A 21,767-nucleotide genomic window follows, 5' to 3' on the forward strand; every position below is an offset into this window, starting at 1 on the left:
CCATACATCAACTGGCAGCATTTAAAAGAGGTCGCAATTTACGTGACCGGTTGGTAAGAACAGGTATTAAGGGCATGAATGTTTCCAGGGCCCCGAATATCTATATTAAACCTCCTGGCTGCTACAGCGGTTATAGCTGTACCACCTGTAATATCTGGTGCCTTGAAAAAATTTTAAGCACCCCCACTCGGACAAAGAGAATTACATCCGCCATGTGCTGACCTGTAGGTCTGAGTTTGTAGTCTACATACTGGTGTGCCCATGTGGCTACTACTATGTGGGCCAGACTACTCAATCATTTCATACCAGAATGGTGCTACACAGCTCTGCCATAGATCTAGTCCTCTCTGGCCGGACTGTGGATCAGCCTGTGGATAGCCATTTTAAAAGTGTTGGACATCCTTTGTCCTCTCTTAAGTATTTTATTATAGATCAGATTAAAGATTCCTTACATGGTGGTGACAGGGCAAAACGCCTTTCTGAGTCACGTTGGATCTTTAGAGTCAATACCATTGCCCCAAAAGGGTTAAATGATAAGATCAGTTGGAATGCTGTCACTTAATAATCTGCTGTGTGTTATATGGTTGTATGTCTCTTCTGTAATTCTAGTATTGTTTATCATATTGTGTAATAATGTATTCATTACAGGTTCTGTGCATTTATTATGTAATGATGTTAATATTTTTGTCTCCCCCCTCTGGGCGCCTGCAGGGCATCCATATCTGATAACACCACCCACAAACTACACATACCTCACCTGTGCAGTCCCTGCGTCTTTCACCGATAGCATGCTTCTTGGATCTCCATGCACCCCTTCTGGTGATGTTATCAAAAAACAACTGTCACACACTGCTGAGTCATACCAGTATCCCTAGTAACATGGCAACACAGCATAAGGCTGTGCTACCATTGCACATGCGCCAGGAGAAAGAGAGCTGCCAGAGACTGAATATAAACAACATTATGATTACAATTTTTATGTATTTATTTATAGTTTCTTATATAGCGCAGCAGATTCCGTTGCGCTTTACAAAAGTAGACAGTGATAGCAACAGACTTGGAGGTAGGAGAGCCCTGCTGCAAGCTTACAATCTATAGGGATATAGGAGGGAAACACAAGGACAGGCATCAGTAATAGCATAGCAGTCCCACCAAGTTACAAGTCCAGAAGCTAAATAAAACATAAGTGCCTCAGAGGGTTATGCGTATGGAACTTAAAGATGATAGGCGTTAGCGTCACACTGCAGGGAAGCCTCAGGGACATGGCCAAGCAAGGCCCCGAGCTTCAGTCCCGTCATTGACCGTGGCCGGGCGTCGGGGCCTTGCTCTGCAACATTCCCGAACTTCAGCCCAGCAGCTCCCTGCGTGATGGCTGACGTCATCAGCCAGGGGGGGGGGGGGGGGGGCGGCTATTTTGAATAAATAGCCAGCGTCTGCTGGGGACATCTTGGACCCTGCTTTGCCTCAGTCCCTGGCTTCAGTTTCCTGCATTCTGTCTCGTCCTTCATTTGATTACAGTCTGGTTGCTTAGTTCCAGTGTTCCAGATAAGTCAGGGGTTCTCCCTTTGATTTTCCCTCTCCCCAATTACCCTCTGCTATTAACATCTGCTTGTGGGTCTAGCATTGTGGGGTAGATTCTATTCATTGGGGTCCTTCCATTTCAGTGCAGGGTGCAGGGATTATTTTGTGTGCTTATTCCACCTCTGTGCATTGTTGCATTAGTGATTACTTACTGTATATACCACCGCTGTGCATTGTTGCATCTATATTTCCTTATAAACCACCGCTGTGCATTGTTGCATCCACATTGGGCCTCCACAGTGTGGTTCCAGCCTGCCCATTCCGGGGTTAGTTAGTCCTCCTTTTGTGCCCATTCTGCCTCAGTGAACGTGTTGTCCATCTTAAGACCTGACTGCAACTGAGTCTAGGTGGACCTAATTCGCCCTTACAGCCGGGATGGTTAAAGGAGAAGCCTAGCACCGCACACGTTCGCTGATACCGGTCTGGGGCAACAGAGTTAGAGGGCATTTAACAAACAGGGTTTGGGGAACCACTGGCGCTTTAAGGATGAAATATGCCTCCTTAACAACAGTGACTCAGGAGTCCAGTCACTAGCTCCAATACCAATATGTGTGGACGATCAGTCAGATACCAAGAAGCTTCTACTCTCACATGTGGACAGACACTTACTTCAAAGTTCTGTCTTGCATGCACGTAGTGGTTTCTTTTAAGCTGGACGTCTCTGCATACAATAACTCAGACACGCTGATTCAGTCACGCGTGTCCGTAACAGGTTCTTTTCCACCACAGGCTCTTTATATTCAAAAAGGCTGCTTTATTCACACAGGATTAAAATTGTTCACAAAAGGCTGTATGTACATAGGGATTAGTACAAAGTAGGCAGACAGGAAAAGCGGAACCCCAGGGTAGTGTGGATGATCCGGCGGCCAGACGCTGCAGACGTTACCGCTGGTACACGATCCTGGGTGCAGAGATCTTGAGGAAGGAACAGCTGTTCCGAAACGCGTTGATTGCCGTTATCTGCCTTTTCACTAAGACAGTCTGCACGCAAAGAGGACAGGAGATTTGCACCCAGGATTGTGTATCAGTAGTAACGTCTGCAGCGTCTGGCCGCGATCCACGTCCCCCCATTGTTGGGATTTCGGTGGTCGGGATTCCGGCATCGGGATTTTGAACGCCGGGATTTCGACCGCCGAAATCCCAACAATGGGGAGAAGTGGATGCCCCCCCTGCGGGCTCGCTGCGCTTGCCACACAGCGGGCCCAGTACCTAATTTGTTCTCCCTCTATGGGTGTCATGGACACCCATAGAGGGAGAAAGTGTTGGGATTTCGGAGGTTCCGGCGTCTGGATTTTGATGCCAGGATTCCGACCACCGGGATTATAACTGCATCCCAGAAGGGCATTCCATAGGATGGGAACAGCCTGATGAAAGTCCTGAAATAGTGAATGGGAGCTAGTGATCCGTGCAGAAGAGAGAGGCAGATCTTGTGCAGAGCGTAATGGTCGAGATGGGAGACATTTTGTGATAAGTAAAGAGATATATGCTGGTGCAGTATGGTTAATAGCTTTATATGCAAGTAGAAGTGTTTTATATTGAATACAGAAAGATACAGGCTACCAATGGAGGGACTGGCAGAGCGGATCAGCAGACGATGAACGTCCTGCAAGGAAGATCAGCCTAGCAGCAGCATTTAAAATGGATTGCAGTGGCGAGAGTCTGTTCTTGGGAAAACCAGTTAGAAGACTATTGCAATAATCAATGCAGGATATAAAGCGTGCATGGATAAAATATTTAGTAGTGTCTTGTGTGAGATACGGTCGTATTTTGGATATGTTTTTTAGATGCATGTAACATGATTTGGAGACAGATTGAATGTGGGGAAGAAAGGACAGTTCAGAGTCGAGGATGACCCCTAGGCAACGAGCTTGTGGGGTAGGGTAGATTGTCGAGTTGTCAACAGTTATGAAGATATCAGTATGGTAACTGTTGTTGGTTGGTGGGAATATAAGTAATTCCATTTTGGAAATATTGAGTTTGAGTTGGCGAGAAGACATCCAAGATTAGATGGCAGAGAGACATTCCGAGACTCGGTCCAAAACCACTGGTGACAACTTTGAGGTTGATAGATAGATTTCTGCATATAAGTGATACTGAAATCCAAAAGAGTTGATTAGTTTGCCAAGAGAGAATGTATAGGTTGAGAAAAGCAGAGGACCTAAGACCTCCAACTGACAGAGGTAGTGAAGAGGAAGCAAAGTCAGAGAAGCGAACAATGAAAGAGTGATCAGATAGGTAAGATGAGAACCAGGAAAGGGCTGTATCATTAAGACCTAGGGAGTGTAGTTTTTGTAAGAGAAGAGTGTGATCCACAGTGTCAAACGCAGCAGAACGATCTAGAAGAATAAGTAGCGAGTAATAGACTTAGCAGTTACCAGATCATTCACCACTTTAGTCAGTGCTGTCTTAGTGGAGTGTTGGGAACGAAAGCCCAACTGAAGTGGTCTAATAGGGTGTGAGAGTTAAGAAAGTGTGTGAGACGAGAGTAGACAAGTCTCTAGAGTAGCGTGGAGAGGCAAGAGAGCTGAGAGATAAGACGGTAGTCAAAGAGAGAGTTAGGGTCAAAATTGTTTTGTTTTTTTTCAGAATGGGAGTAATCACTGCATGTTTGAACAGAGAAGGAAAAGTACCAGTAGCAAGAGAGAGATTGCAGATTTTAGTTAAGGTTGGAATAAGCACAGGAGATAGAGTTTTAATGACTTTTGCAGGTATAGGATCAAGAGGAGAGGTAGTAGAGTAGAATAGAAGAGTGTAGATACGTCCTTTTCATTTGTGGGCTCCAATGAAGAGAAAGTGCCAGAGAGTCCAGCAGTGGAAAAAAGTGAGTTAGAGGTTGAGAAAGAGCATACCATTTCATCTTGGATGTTATCAATCTTGTAAAATCATATTAAAAAAATTAAACATATTGTGAAAACAAAAAGTATCCTGTGGTTATTGTATTTTTAAACATCACATTCAATTTCAACATTTTACCTATATTGCTATTACATTGTTAATAGCTCAAACGCATATATAGGACAGAAATATTACTTATAAATTCAAATTTTAGACAGATAACATGATATTGTATCAAGAGAAGATCATCATATTGATATTATAACATCAAATGAAATAGTTGCTATAGAAAATTATATAGACCTAGATGCTCATATAGACTCTTGCCTCAAATGTATGAACCATCTTGTCCAACGCCCTATTCATCTCATCATAATTATTAATCACCCAGTGTACTCAACATCTGTGAGAAGGGTAACCCATGTTTTCCAGGTAAAGGGTGAAAGATGTTGTGTCTTAGAAATTCCACATAAGTACCAATGTCAGTAATTCAATGAAACAATCTACTGGCGGACCCTTATATCTGTTGTTCCCAGACAACAAAGATCTGACCACTTTAATTCCCTCAGAGTGTGTAATACAAGTATACAAACTGGAGACATCTGCACTGCACATCATTTTGCAGTATGTGCAGGAAGAGTCCCCAGGGTCTCCAACATATTGATGAGATTTGTTGTGTTCCTAAGGTACGAAGGAACTGCTTGTTTGCATGGATTTAATAATGCTTCAAGGTAAGTGAATACCACCTGGTAGAGTGACCCTCTGGCAGAGATAATAGGTCTGCCAGGTGGCTGCTCATACCCCTTATGTACCTTACGAAGCGCATAATAAATAGGCATAATAGGATAATTAGTAGTTAATGCATGCTGTATTCAAGCTTTGGCTAGAGTCTCGTCTAGATCTTTTTTAAAATATAGAGTGGGATCATGTGGAAGAAGTTCATATACTTGGACATCATTTAATTGGCGTAGGCAGTGATCCATATATGATGACTGGTCTTGGGCGACCACTGCCCCGCATTTGTCCACATGGACAAACTATTATATCCTTTCATTGCTGTAAACTCTTCAATGCTGCTTTCACATCAATAGTGGTATGGTTTTGGGTGTGAACCTACAGCTGTGACTGCTGTTTAGAAAGGCCATGGTGAACACTACACTACCTTTTTTTACATCTTCTGATAGATGAATGATACCAGCAAGAGCTAGGATTTTACCTATAATCGCCACATTTGAAGGGACGAAGTCGGTTTGCCCCAACTCTGGTGCAACCAGGACTTCTGAAGGGACAAGGTATTAGCGTTTTTTCAGAGGTGAAAGGTCAAAAGGAAATAACTAGCTAATAGGGATCTGTATAGAGGTGTAACTGCCTACAGGCACCAGGCCAATAAAAGGGACAGGAGAGACCCAGTTGCAATCCCAGAGTGACCTAGTTGCAGACCCAAAGTGACCCAGTCACAAACACAGTACACAACAAGACAAACAAGGCAAACCACAAATACAAAAGCAAACCACATAAAGAATGGGTATCTGACTACCCAGAGAGGCACCTGGCGAAGGTGAGAAATGTGCCTCTGGGCAGCGTAGACCAGGGCTGATCCTCTGGGAATCCCAGAGTAGCCATACTGATATGGACCAGAAAAGGGACAACAATACAGCCTAGAAGGTAAAAACAAATAAGAAAGCAGTAATGAAAAGAACCCAGACTCCATGTGGAGCACTTATGGTGACCAGGACCCTGTAGCGGAATATCAGGTCTAAGATGTTTCTGCAGAGCACAGGAGCTGGCTGGAGAGCAAGTGATGTCCACTAATGTGGCAGTATCACCGGCCGGGCAGGGCAGAATCCCTTAATAGGGATTAAATGGCCAATCACCTGCCGATACACCCACCAGCCCTCCAGCCCTGATTGAAGAAGGGGGTGAAGGGCACCCTATCCAGGATTCCTTGTCTCCCCAGCAACCGCCGGGAAGATAATGTTGCCGGGCTGGGAAGATGTTGCCAGGACATGATGGCCATTGAGCGCACGTGCCAAGAGCGCGTATGCCAGGGGAACAGCGTGGCAAATGGAGCCGCTGAAGATGCGTCTGTCAGTACGGCTGACAAATTGTTAAATTCATATGAACATGTCAATCTTGGTCTTTAGGTACCCAGATTGGTCCATGATCCTTGAGAAAGTTTTAATTAGCATTATTGCTAATAGGATCAAAAGTTGGTCTTCGTTGTAGACGTTTCAATTGTTTACGGATGTCACTTTCCACTGTGTGTATTCCAACAGAATTAGCATCATTTCAAGTGCTCTTTTAACATTAATGTGCAAGGAAATTTGTAGCTTTCGATCTTCCATTGGAGAGGGTCATGCTTACCAGTAGGTATAAATGTAAGTCCTTTAATAATACCTATATTTCCACATTGCTTAATAGTGTGGATGACAAGTTAAAAAGCAGGTGTCTGTCTATGACATTTTTTGACTGTTTTGCCTTTGGCCACCCCTCTTGTTGTGCCTGCCAGAGGCTTGGAATGGGCCGCCCTGGTTTGAACCCGTAAAGGGTGGATATTTCCAGCTGTAAATGAAGATGGAACCTCTGTATCGCTGGCCGAAGTACTAGACCCTTCATAGTTGGTATATTGCCGGCATGTTCTGCTGAAGGGGGGGTCTTCTTTCATTTAGAGGTCTTGTTGGACTTAACAGGGGTAAACCTTATTCTGCTCATAGTCCTTTCACTTTCCATTTTTAATTCTAAGTTTTGTTCTAATATTGTATAATTATTTGGTGGACTCCTCAATTACCAATAAACGTAAGTCCATTGAACATTTGTTTAAAATGCCCACCCATTTCTTTCAGAATGGAATACTGTTTCATCCGATCGTATGGGCATTATGAATATAGAAGCGTCTGGGTATGTGCTTCTATTAATACTCAGAGAGGGTGTACGCATGATAGATATCGATTTCACGCTTTTTTAGAAAGTACCAGTCCTTGAATAAGTGCTCTTTATCAGGGACTACAGGTTGTATTTGTGATGTACATGCAAGTAAAATATTCCTAGCCTCCAGGTCTGAGATGCTAAAACACTCCCCACTGTCAATCTGGGCAATGCTCACCCCAGGTTCGCTTGCATCTATAGTAAATGTGTGATATAAATACCAATTTGTGACAAACTTGCAAGCAGGCAATCCACAGATAAATGCAGTTATGGCTAATCACTTGCGTGTTATTAGTTCTCCAGGTGTTGGTTTACGGCAAAAGGTTAACGCAGACAGTCCCTCCATATGCTTAAATATTCACCATAACCCAAACAGGTAACGGTAGTCAGATTAAGTAAAATAAAAAGACCAATTTTGGTGCCCTTGTTAGATGCGGCCGCAGGCAATGCGGGTACACATCATATACACAAAAGTAGGAAAACCCAGCACTCACTTTTCTTGAGACACTGCCCTCTTTATCATTTACTTAGGGTTTTATTAAATCTTTCTTCCAGGCCATCTGTTTGTGGGTGGTACACGTTGGTGGTGATCCTGTCTACTTTTTGCAACCGGCTTAAATGATTCATGAGTCTAGACACAAAAGGTGTACCTTGGCCTGTTAAGAGCTCTTTCGGTATTCCTAAGTACACATGGTATACATGGTTAGTAGCTCTCTGGCAATGGTGGCAGATTTTGTATTGCACAGGGGTATAACCTCTAGGTTCCTGGTGGCATAATCAACTACCACCAATGTATATTGGTGCCCTTGAACTGGATGCATTGGAGTGTTTTCTCCTCCCCCAGATGGCCACCCCACAAATGTGTATGTGCGACTTCTAATACCAACCGCTCCAGTGTTTGGAGAAGAGCCGACCTACCCTTTTCCCTTCTACAGTAGCAAAACGATATAGCAAATCATTTTTCAAAACAAAGTAGGGTACACCCTCTGATGGTAAAGTATCAATTACTCTGCCATTAACCACTTTAACAGTCTCAAAGGCATGTACCAAAATGCTATTATCGCGTTGATCTCTCCCAAAGTGCTGTAGTAATATCTTTTCACCAACTGGGTTCCATTGTGCCTCAGATGCAGTCTCTTGAGGTGGTACAGGACCGGCTGCATCGCTCCCAGATGTCAAACTTTGGTAGTCTCTGGTGAAGCCCTGTACCCTCCGTGAATGGTGCTGGGGGTCAGCCGGAAGGGCCCACTGCTGCACCGAGCGGTCTAACACCCGCATAGCCTGGTCCACTGCAAATACCTCCACGATCTTTACTGCAGAGCTTTTTTCCGGCTGTAACCATGCCCTTGCCAGCCGGGCTAGTTTGGCCAGCTGAACTCAGAGAGGCTCAGAGCCTTCCAGCCACTGGTCATGAAACTCCTGTGCATTGCTGGGCCCCCTCACTACAATCCTATAGATTTTTTTAGGCTAGGATAGGAGCGTGCCTCAGCCAGAGTCATATCCACATACGCTCCCTGTGTCTCTCCTGTTAAACGGAGCCAGCCTGTCAGACCATTCCTCTACAGCAGTGATTTTCAACCTTTTTACCTTGCGGCACACTAAATAAGATTTTAAAATTGCCAAGGCACACCATGAGATCCCCACAGGGCAAAACACAGGAAAAAAACAAACCTATTGCCCCCCATATAAAAAAACAATAACACTGGTCCCCACAGGTAACACAAATAAAATACATTGGCCCTTTAAATGAAAAGAAGAGACCAGTAAATAACAGTTGAACTGGTGGTGGCTGTAAACTAGTTTGGGCATCTCTAGATCTAGAGGCACACTTGAGAACAGCTCAAGGCACACTAGTGTGCCACGGCACAGTGGTTGAAAAACACTGCTCTACAGGCTATGTGCACTTAAAAGTGCTAATAAATGCCTCTTTACCATCAGCCGGGGTGAGCGTCAGTAGCCTCTACCCCTCTGGGTCACTTTTTATCATCGCCTTTAATTCCTCCTGAAACATCTGAATCTGAGGTTGCTGTCTTTTATCCATATTCTGCTGCCCAGCTGCCAGTTTAGCAAATTTTCCCAGTATTTCCCCCAGATTGCCCTGCGCTTCCCCTTCAAGGGCAAACCTTGGTTTAATATAATGTGCCAGGCTTATCAAACAGACCAAGTGGACAGCTGCCTGCTTTGCTGGCTATTTAAAATACAATAGTAAACAGTCTGCTTATAATGTCAAGCACAATGCAAAACCAGAGATGAGAAAAAAAAAAACCTTGCAGTTTAAACACTGATATCTCACCCACGGCTCATGCTGTACACTGTGTCCTGCTGAGATGGATCCGTGCTTGCATTCTCCACCAATTGTGACAAGGATCACAAACACAGGGTCTTAGATGACAATTTTGTTGTTTATACTCAACAACAGATTACAGCATAGCAGGTTCAATCCACATGCAGTCAGTATTTACAGGCAGTAGCATGCAGGCTCTCTCAGCAAAGCAGACTCCTAAAAGGCTCCAATAGTTGTTATGGTAACACCCCAGGCCTTTCACTGGGGTAGATATGCCACCATTGAGAGCAATGTGACTCTGCCCTGGAAACCTATATATCTTGAAATCCTAGGTGCTGCTGATTACAGAAATTCTTTTTTTGAATACACCGTTTTGAAAACCTCCCGATTGAGTGCCGCTGTCTGTTATTCCAAAGACCCTGCTACAATTGTTTCCAGAAGGCACCCGGGTAATTGCATATGAGGGTGAGTGCCGGACCGATCTACCAGACTATATATATATATATATATATATATATATATATATATATATATATATATATATTATATGAAATCTGATAAATATCAGCTTGTAATGGTATCTTTCTCCCAAATTCCTCCTTTTGTTCTCCTGGTTCAGTGATCACACGCTAGCTGGATGTAATTTAAATAGGTAGAACTTGGGGAGGATGTGTCAGTAAGGTGCACTCAAAATATATTTAGGGCAGTACGGGTGGTGTAATGGCTAGCATTACTGCCTCACAGCACTGAGGTCATGGCCCACCATGGCCCTAACTGTGTGAAGGTTGTATATTCTCCCCATACTTGCGTGGGTTTCCTCCGGGTGTTCCGGTTTCCTCCCACAAACCAAAAATATACTGGTAGGTCAATTGGCTGCCAACAAATTAACCCTAGAATGTCTGTGTGTGCGTGTACATGTGGTAGGGAATATAGATTGTAAGCTCCACTGGGGCAGGGTCTGATGTGAATGTTCAAATATTCTCTGTAAAGAGCTGCGGAATATGTGTGCGCTATATAAGAAACTAGTAATAAATAAATAAATAAAATAAATATATAGGGTGAATCAGTACTTACATGGAAAAAAAAGTTTTTTTTGTGCAAAGTTGGATATAAATTGTACCTTGCAGCCACCTTGTGGTTAGATGTAATATGAGCAGTGGTGCAAGTAGGAAAAAGTTCTTAGTGGTACTGTGGCACGCGCCGAAGGCGCGCGCAAAAAATTGGGCGTGGTCAGGGGGTGTGACCAGGGGCGTGGTCATATGACACTAGGGGGAGTGGCTGGAATATTGCATGCCGAAGGCACTTGGCCAAAGTTTACACAGTAATGCCTGTTACGCGTCACACACCCAATACATATGACCCATGCCATAATGCCCGTTACACATTATTCCCCACACCATAATGCTCATTACACCGCACAACTGATGCCCATTACTAATATGCCCACACAGTGCCAGATATGCCCCCACAGTGACCCAGTGCCAGATATATGCCCCCACAATGCCACACATATGCCCCCAGTGCCAGATATGCCCCCACAGTGCCACACATATGCCTCCAGTGCCAGATATGCCCCCACAGTGCCACACATATGCCTCCAGTGCCAGATATGCCCCCAGTGCCACACATATGCCTCCAGTGCCAAATATGCCCCCAGTGCCAGATATATGCCCTCACAATGCCACAAATATGCCCCCAGTGCCAGATATGCCCCCACAGTGCCACACATATGCCTCCAGTGCCAGATATGCCCCCAGTGCCACACATATGCCTCCAGTGCCAGATATGCCCCCAGTGTCACACATATGCCTCCAGTGCCAGATATGCCCCCAGTGCCAGATATATGCCCTCACAATGCCACAAATATGCCCCCAGTGCCAGATATGCCCCCACAGTGCCACACATATGCCTCCAGTGCCAGATATGCCCCCAGTGCCACACATATGCCCCCACAATGCCACACATTTGCCTCCAGTGCCAGATATGCCCCCACAGTGCCACACCTATGCCCCAGTGCCAAATGCCCCCACAGTGCCACACATATGCCTCCAGTGCCAGATATGCCCCCACAGTGCCACACATATGCCCCCAGTGCCACACATATGCCCCCAGTGCCACACATATGCCCCCAGTGCCAGATATAGTGCCACACATATGCCCCCAGTGCCAGATATAATATGCCCCCACAGTGCCACACATAAATGTCCCCACAGCAGCACAACTCACCAGTGCTGGCTGTGTCCGGTCCAGTCAGGTCCTCTCCCCCCTACAGTCCCACGCTGTTCTGCTTCCCTGGGGAGGGAACGCATCTCCTGTCCCTTCTGCCTGGCTCTCTCTATCTCGCGGGCTGGCTCCTGATTGGCTGCCAGCCCGCGAGCTCTGATTGGCTTACGCCTGACAGCCTAGTCTGAGTGACACACTGAGGGGAGGGAGAGAAGCGCAATGCGCTCCCCTCCCCTCCGCTAGCAATCAGCTGTGGCGGGGCGGCGAAAACCACGCCCCCCGCCACTTACATATGCGCGCATGCGCAATAAACACTTTGGGGGCAGATTTGTTATGGCGGTACGGGGTACCGGCAGTATTTCTTTTAACGGTACGCCGTACCACCCCGTACCGCCAAACTTGCAGCTCTGAATATGAGTCATAAATAACCAATTCAAAAGCTTCGATAGCTAGTCTGCTAGCCTTTTCTGTGTTTGTGCATATGGGAGAAAGAGATTTTCACTAGTAGTTTCACGCTCTGCCTGCATATGGCAGTGTTTCGGAATCTCACAGACACTGCACATGTATATAGATGAAATATATATATATATATATATATATATATATATATATATATATATATATATATACACTAACACACACACAGTCACACACATACATATGGAACATCATAACAGTAATCATAACTGTAACTGGTGTATGCACCCAAACAGTGTTAAATTCGTCGAGGAAGGTTTTTTCTGTGACTTAAATGTAACGATGATAAAAAAAAAGGATTTTTTTAATAATGAAAATGTTAGCTAAATATTTGTCCATGTTGTCATGACTAAAATTGAGTAGAAGTAAATGTTGTATTGTGAGTGATTTATTTTTTTGGATTCTTTAATAATACTGTATTTAATACAGTTTTACCCATCCTCTCTGGGCCTAGATTTACTTATTTGAGCTGTGGCTGCGCAACAACTAAGTCATGAGAATCATTCAGTCAGTTTATAGCTAGCTAATTAGCTAACTTTAACTAAATAGCTATACAGTATTATCATAAAATGCATCCTAACAGCTTCATTTTATTTTGCAGTAGACTAGTACTGTACTACTTACTTGTATCAGGCAGGTTGCATTTTTCTTTAATTGTTTAAATAACATCTTAAATGAAAAAAAAAATTGTATTTTTGAATTGATATTTGCTTATGATAAAATAAATTACTGTACCTGCTATGAAGGAAACAGCATTTTTGTTGCACTTGTTTGATACCTAGATTACTAACATAGGTTTCGCAGTCTTGCAAGTCCACCAAACCCCACCCAGGTTCGCCCACACAGCCTGCGAATGTATGTTTTGCATAAATCTCCATTCGTATGCCTCGGGTACCGCCCACATCTTTCGATGGTCAGCGACCATCAAAAGATGTGGTGCGTGCACTCATATAAAAGTGACTTTTAAGTCACTTACATATGCATGCATGCTGGCACGGATATAGTCGGGCAGCTGACATCCGGTGATGTCAGCTGCCTGCCCCCAGCACCAGCATCACCGCTTCTTTACTATGAGAACGCCCAGCATTCTCATCTGAACGCCCATGGAATGCTGGGCGCTCCCATATGGTAATGGGGCAGCCCGGTGCTCCCCGCCCTTCCCCAGCAACATATCCCACTTGCTCTAATATCGAAGCATTAGTGACATATATCCGTCAGCTGCTGGTGCTTCCCTTTGATAGAGCCCATCTCAAAAGTATACCCAAGTTTATTTTACCACATCCATATTTCTCATACATAACTCAGGTTCAGAGACCTACAGTAAGTAGATGTAAAAGCTTTAACTGAAATCCATTCCATTACCCAATAAAATAATTGGATTGATTCATTTATTTGCTACTTTTTTTTAAAGACTAACATGGTAACTAAAATGTAATTTTGAGGTTGTGATTAGAATTTTTAAAAGCTACATTTTTAGACAGAAAACACTAACGTTGGTATTCTGATGGTAATTGAAAATTCAAAAAAAATATATCTAATGTATATCATGGTATATCTATTCTGCGTAGGGAAATCACAGAATTTTTGCGATTTTCCTATGTAATTTATTCACTGCTCTCTCAGCCCTGGGCCATCGCATCGCATCTGCTGCAAAATCGCATGCGATCGCATGCGATTTTATAGGGTGTGGGATGCCATGACATTAGGTATTAATACTGTATTAGCTTCGGGCTCGGTGGCTCGCTGCGCTCGCCACACTATATAAAATAAACTCCACGCCGATGTGGATAGTGTGGTAATGAAAAAGTCTGAGGACGTGTTCCGCCGCTGCTCGGCACGCTTCGGGGTGGTGTGGATAGTGGGGGGGTGCGTTATATCTATTTTTGGGACATACAATCATATTATTGTATACCTAATGTCATGGCATTGCACACCCTATAAAATCACATGCCATCGCAATGCGATGCGATATAGTGGGGTACAATGAGGAAAAAGAATTACATGAAAATATTGCATCGCATCGCATGCCGCTATAATGGCCCATGCGATGCGATGCGATTTCCCCTACGGTGCCGTACATAGGAAATCTGGGTGCCGTTCTAGGAAACAAGTACCATTTTTTCCATTGTTGCATAAATATTAACACTATGATTTTTTTTATTTTTTTTTATATAGGAACGTCTCTTAATGAGCCTTTTACCTAGAAATGTTGCCATGGAAATGAAGGAAGATTTTCTGAAGCCACCTGAGAGAATTTTCCATAAGATTTACATTCAAAGACATGACAATGTTAGGTAAGACTGACATTTACGCGTAAAATATCTTAAAGTGGAAATTCTGCTTACAAATAAAGTGACATGTAGTGACATTCATATTCAAACACATAACAAATGTGACACTCTGATATAGTGTTTTTTTTATATATATATATATATATATATATATATATATATATATATATATATATTAGGTATAGGTGGTTGGCGCTGATCCGACTGGTGAATAACTTCACACAAGTGAGCCGCTGGTCCTCAATGAGAGGGGGGGCTGCCCTGTTAAAGATAATGGATGAGGGGTGTATGAGGCCTGCGCTTAGGGTGTGTGTTGGAACTGTGTCTTGTCAGAAATGAGTAATATGTGCTGCGAAAAAGCAGTGGATCCTACTGTATGCTTTGTAATAAATCAACAATGCATGTATGGGGATAACAACAGATTTATTGAAAAATCCCACTGAACAGTATAAAAGTGCTCTAAACACCATATACTGTACACATATGTAATTCAATACTGCAGGTAAAAATGGTGCATTGATATAGGTCAAGCACAATGAGAAATACAGTATGACTTAATGTGGAACTTGTGCTGACAGGCAGCACAATAGGGGTGGTGGGGTGGCTATAGCTGGGGGTATAGTCACAGTCACAGTTTTAGATACAGGTCGGTGGTGCGGGGGGCTGGCGTCCCGAACCCTCCCGCAGTGCACTGTAACCTGATTGCACTGATGGTGCTGCTTCCGTCCTTCCCGCTGGTCCTATCCCGCCGCTGGCTTGGTTGGCGCCGTGTCCGCTCAACCCGCCGGCTTCCACAGACTCTGCTGCAGGCGAGACTTCCGGGTGTGGGTCCCGCGAGAACCCGGCACCTAAGTCTCAGTGTGCAGCGAGTACTGTGCGCTCGACTCCCGGCCGGGAAGAGACTGATGGGCTGTGTTGTAGTGAGTGGAAGCAAGTCCTCCAACACGTTGCGACCCTAATGGGTCTTCTTCAGGGAGATATGCTTGTGGTCTGGCCCGTGGTGGTATTTAACCTCTGTCAGACCAGGTGATTCAGTCTGTGGTGGCCATTTTAGTTGGGGCCATTTTTCCCATAATGTAGTTAACCTATAGGGAATAGGGTTCCGTTTTATTAAATGGGAAACTCTCTGCTCAATTGAGCTGTTGGTAAGTGGATTGGTGGGTTGTCTGCTCAAATGAGCTGTAGGGTAGGGGTTATGCAATGAGTAAATTACGTGAAACAAGAGCTGTAGAATGTCCTTTAAAAAGAGGGTGTGTCCTATCTATGCTCAGATAAAGGTGAACAAGGCATGAAATTGCTGCAGTGCTAATGTAAGGTGGCAGAAATAAATGCTGTTAACCCTTAGGAATTACTAATTGACCTGATCTCGTTGTCCGCATTTAGCCCTCTGGGTATCACGGATCTCAGTGTGAAGATCCACTTGAGTTCTGCTTTATTTATGGTTTTAATGAAATCTCCTCCTCGCCAGTTCTTATGTACCAATTCAATCCCTATGATAGCTAGTCCTAAGGGATTGCTGTTATGGGTGTCCTTGAAGTGTTTGGAAAGGCTGTGGGTTTCTACTCCATTGGTGATGTTTCTTATGTGCTCAGCAGTCCTGATTTTTAATTTCCTTATCGTCCTCCCTATATACTGCAGACCACATGGGCAGCTTGCTAAGTATATTACGCCCATGTGGTTGCAGGTGATGTGGTTTTTAATTTTGAATTCCTCTTTGGTCACTAATGATGTAAAACTGACGGTTCCCTTTGTGGTGGTAGTGCGTCCTAGTTTACAGAGTTTGCATCTACCGCATTGGAAAAAACCTCTGTTTTTGTCAGTAGTCTCTAGGGATTTTATATGGTTATGGGTCAGTTTTTGTTTGAGATCGGATGATTTTTTATAGATCATCTTGGGTTTAGGTGGAAGAATATCTCCTAGAATTTCATCCTCTAGTAGGATGTGCCAGTGTTTCTGCATGATGTTATAGAACAATCTATTGTCGGTGTTATATTTTGTGATAAATGTTAATTTGAATTTTTCCTTGTCGTCCTTGGTTTTATTTTTGTATGTCAGTAAATGGTCTCTGTCTGCTGTCTCAGCTTTTTTGTAGGCCTCATTTATTATATTGCTGTCGTAACCTTTTTCTCTGAACTGTGTGCTCATAATGTCAGTTTGAGTCTAGTAGTCTGTGATCTGGGTGCAGTTTCGTCTTATTTTTTGTAATTGACTGATGGGGATGCTGGATAGCCAGTTTGGGTGGTGACCGCTAGTGGATAAAATGTAGCTGTTAACATCTAAAGGTTTTTGGTAAATTTTTGTGTTGATCTGGTTGTTTTTGAAGAATATGTTTATGTCAAGGAAGTTGACCTGTTTCTTGCTGTACTCAGTTGTGAAGTAGGGGTTATTCTGATTACTATTTATATGTTGCATGAATGTATTGAGGCTGCTTTCTGTCCCTCTCCAGATGAATATGACGTCATCGATGTATCTCCGCCACAGCACCAGATTCTCCCCTAGCTCGAAAATTGACCAGATGTTGTGGTCTTCCCAATGGCTCATAAAGAGATTGGCGTAGCTAGGGGCGAATCTAGTGCCCATGGCGGTGCCTGTGGTCTGTCTGTAGTATGTATCCCCGAACCACAGGTAGTTGTGCTCCAATATCTGATGAATACAATCCAATATGAAGTGTGCTTGATCGGTGGGTAGTGTAATGTCTTTTTTGAGATAGTGATCTACTGCTGCTATGCCTCGTTTGTGATTGATGATCGAATAGAGTGAAGTTACGTCACTGGTACAGATCCAGGATGTGTCCTCCCATTGTATGGTTTGCAGTGTTCTGATTATATCAGTGGTGTCCCTGATGTAGGATCTCTGGGTGTTTACGTAGGGTTGTACATGTTGTGTGAGTGACTGGATTCCTGATACTATGGGGCGGCCTGGGGGGTGTTCAGTTATGGACTTTAGGTAAGTAATAGAAAACAGGGATAACTGGATTAGGGTTATCAAGGAAAAGGTGTTCTTTTTCGGTAAGTATGCCTTTATCTCTACCTTCTTGTAGAAGGGTTCTCATCTCGTGTTGAAACATTGCTGTCAGGTTTGAGGTGAGTGGTTCGTATGTGTGTGGGTCTGATAGTATTCTCATGGCTTCCTGTGTGTAATCTCGAGTGTCTAGTATAACTATCCCCCCCCCCTTATCTGCTGGTTTGATTGTGATCTCTTTGTTATCCTTCAGCTCTTTAAGTGTCTCCAGTTCTTTTTTAGTCAAATTCATATGTGTTTAGGTCTTTTTATGTCAAGGTCTTCCAAATCATGTGTCACTAGTGTCCCAAATGTATCTACATATATATATATATATATATATAGTGGGTACAGACAGGCGGCACTCTCAGGATTTTCTTGTGAAAAAACGTGATTTTATTTCAAACACGATCCAACATGTTTCGGGTCTTGCCCGTCCTCAGGGATCCCTGAGGACGGGCAAGACCCGAAACATGTTGGATCGTGTTTGAAATAAAAATCACGTTTTTTCACAAGAAAATCCTGAGAGTGCCGTGTGTCTGTACCCACTATCTGCAAGGTCGTTTGACCCCATCGAGGAGGGCACCGGGTGATACTATAAAATTCAACCAGCGAGTGCCGGGCAACAAGATCCTTATATATATATATATATATATATATATATATATATATATATGTACACCAATTTCTGCAGTCCGGCGCTACTGTGTAATGTGGTCTGGTGCCCTCTTCTTGGATATGCAATATGAAAGAAAACTCAGCGTTACTCAGAGATTCAAAAATGATGAAGTGTATCCAAAAAAGGAAGATATGGCTGCATTTGGGGCCAACGTTTTTGGGGCCTTAAATAACCTGTTGTCAGGTACAGTATTCTCATTCAGAGCTAGTTACAGTGATTGCTTCTAAAGAGTTTGCAAGAAAATTTTAGTTTATGGGTCCCATCAGTTTTGTCCATGCCATTTTCATTTTAGATTGAAATGCTCTGTTGAACCAAAATCTGATTTATTGTCTGATTTCTATTAAGTATAAAATAATCAAGTTATTTTACACAATAAAATAGGATATGCAATATTTTAAAATGAATACAACCACATATAGTATCATCTGGTCATCTGGTGCAGAATTTACATTTATTTATATAATGGCATATATATATATATATATATATATATATATATATATATATATATATATATATATATATTATAATACTGTGGATGAAAGCATGACTTGATTTAAATAATTCTACTGTACTTGGATAAATGGTTGTTGTTAAAACCTGAGTGCTATGCGCGATGTGCCATAACACAAATTGCTGTTTTCAAAGTCAATGTGTATCTTACGCTTTGCTTCACAAACTCCCAGTTTCGGTTCCACCGTGGGAAACCTCCTGTGGGTCTTTAGGGTCATGTTTCTGAGCACATTTGGCACAGATGTAGGTGTGCTCTGGCACATCACCACCTCAAGATGCCTGGATGCAATTGGCCCGAGGTGCATGTATTATTTATTTATTTATTTACAGTTTCTTATATAGCGCAGCAGATTCCATTGCACTTTACAATAGTAGACAGTGATAAAACAAACTGGGTAACAACAGACAGACTTTGAGGTAAGAGGGCCTTGCTGCAAGCTTACAATCTATAGGGATATAGTAGGGAAACACAATGACAGGCATCAGTAATAGCATAGCAGTCCCACCAAGTTACAAGTCCAGAAGGGAAGCTAAATAATACATAAGTGCCTCAGAGGGTTATGCGTGTAGAACTTAAATATGATAGGCTTGCCTAAAGAGGTGAGTTTTCAGGGAACAATTGAAAGTTTGGAGGCTATTGGAGAGTCTTATTGTGCATGGAAGGGCATTCCATAGGATGGGAGATATCCTCAGAGCGGAGTGGTCGAGATGGGAGATATTTTGTGACAAGTAGAGAGATATATGCTGGTGCAGTGTGGTTAATAGCTTTATATGCAAGTAGAAGTGTTTTATATTGAATACGGTAAGATACAGGCAACCAATGAAGGGACTGGCAGAGCGGATCAGCAGACGATCAGCAGTGTCTTGCAAGGAGGATCAGCCTAGCAGCAGCATTTAAACTGGATTGCAGTGGTGAGAGTCTGTTCTTGGGAAGACCAGTTAGGAGACTCTTGCAATAATCAATGTGGGATATAATGAGTGCATGGATAAAAGATTTAGTAGTGTCTTGTGTGAGATAGGGTCGTATTTTGGATATGTTTTTTAGATGCATGTAGCAACAAGACAGGCAGGTATCAGCATCTACACACTGGGATTGCAGGCTGCTGGGATGTGAAGAGTGGCAATGGTAAGTGACTGCTGCATGGCATGTGAAGCTGTCTTAGGATAATCCCAAAATTGATGGGCCCCATAAACTAATATTTTCTTGCACACCGTATAAAAGCAATCACTGTAACCAGCTCTGAGAATACTGTACATATCAGCAGGTTGTGTTGCCCACTCTTACCGAGCAAACCACCTTTCTCTGGTTTGATGGCTGCCTGTGCATATTTCAGCTCTTCCCATAGATGTTTTATAGCAGTGGTGGGGAACCTCAGGCCCGGGGGCCGTATGCGGCCCGCGTAGCCGGTCTGAGTGGCTCGCCCACCCGTCCGGCGGCTTTTCCGGGAGTCAAGTACTGGGGAATTCCCGCAAGAGGTCGGTAGCTCTCGCGAGATTCCTCTTAATCAACAGCAGCCGGAGACTGTCAGTCCTATTCAGCGGCAGCCGCCGGAGCATGGGACGGCTGCAGCAGGACAATTTGTAAGAGAAATTTTTACATATGGCCCCTGAAGGATTTTTTCCCCATACAAACGGCCCTTGGCAAAAAAAAAAAAGGTTCCCCACCCCTGTTGTATAGGATCAGGGCTCATAGAAGGCCACTTCAGAATAGTCCAATGTTCTGTTCTTATCCATTCTTTGGTGTTTTTTACTGTTTGTTCTGTTTCATTTTTCTATTGCATGACCCACGCATTTACTAAGATACAATAGTAGTTCTCTTGAAGATGGGATGTTGCTATGGGCAACCAATCCGACTACTTCTTATTTATTTAACACCTTCTAAAAGATAATAGATAGTATCTGATTGGTTGCCCATATCAACATCACATCTGCAATAGAACTCTTATGATTCTCTTGATCATTTTGATAGTACATAGTGTACTGCACATATTCAATATATCCTGTGCCAGGAGCAGCACAGCAGCCCAAAAACATAATCAAGCCTCCTCCTTGTTTCATAATAGGCATGGTGTTCTTTTTCTATATAACTTTTTTATATCTGTGAATATAGAGCTAATGGGCTTGCCAGAGATGCCCATTTTTGACTACTTTGACAAAAATACATTCTACCAGAAGCATTGTGTCGATATTCATTTTGGAAAATTTACATTTGGATTTCTTTATTTTTCATTTTCTACATGAAGTCCCCCTGGGTCTGCTTCCACAGAGCCCACTGATCCCCAAAAGGCATCAGATAGTGTGATCAGACTTTGATATACTGTACAGGCGGGAATTTACAAAGATGGGACTTTTATTTCAAATGGGATGTTGCTATGGGCAACCAATCAAAATATACTTGTTATATTTTAGAACCTTCTAGAAGATAATAGATAGTATTTGATTGGTTGGCCATAGCAACTTCCCATGTGAACTAGGAACTCCCATCTTAGTAAATTCTCCCCACAGTATATTTTACCTTGGAGTTCAGCTTGTATGGCCATCTCTCCTCATGTACTTTTTCTACATACTGTACATAATACCTTATACATTCACATATACCTTTATCTGTGGGTTTGGCTCACTCCCTGCTCTTTTGGATGTACAGTAACGATTACTTCTGCTGCTATGTCTATAAACTTTATCTATTCATTCAATGTTCTGTACTGGGCGTTACTTTTTACTTGTGTATACTATTTGTATTTTTCCACTCTGTAAGGTGCAGCATACCCCTTTTTAGTGTTATATAAATAAAGGTCAATAATAATCATCATCATGCTGTGAAGGTTTTCTTAACCACTCATCTCTTCCCCGTACACACTTGGTGGCTTTCAAGCTGAAAGCAGCTTAGGAGTGTAAGCTGAGCTGCTTTCAGCTCAAAGTCGCCCAGTGTATATGGGGATTCAGTATGAAATCCCAGCGG

General features: G+C 43.2%; 1 protein-coding gene across 3 annotated transcripts in view; it reads left to right on the plus strand.

Annotated features, from left to right (window-relative positions):
* Positions 1-21,767, plus strand: part of ADCY1 (adenylate cyclase 1) — a 333,354-nt gene that overhangs the window by 147,752 nt on the left and 163,835 nt on the right. For all 3 annotated transcript variants that reach the window (XR_014474925.1, XM_083188127.1, XM_083188128.1), the window contains exon 3: positions 14,501-14,619. Coding sequence is in view for 2 of the 3 variants with exons in the window: in XM_083188127.1 (XP_083044253.1) it covers positions 14,501-14,619 (119 nt within the window). In the remaining variant the exon portion in view is untranslated. The remainder of the gene's footprint in view (positions 1-14,500; positions 14,620-21,767) is intronic.

The sequence above is a fragment of the Crinia signifera genome, chromosome 5 (genome assembly GCF_055691185.1).
Source record: "Crinia signifera chromosome 5, ASM5569118v1, whole genome shotgun sequence".
NCBI lineage: Eukaryota > Metazoa > Chordata > Amphibia > Anura > Myobatrachidae > Crinia > Crinia signifera.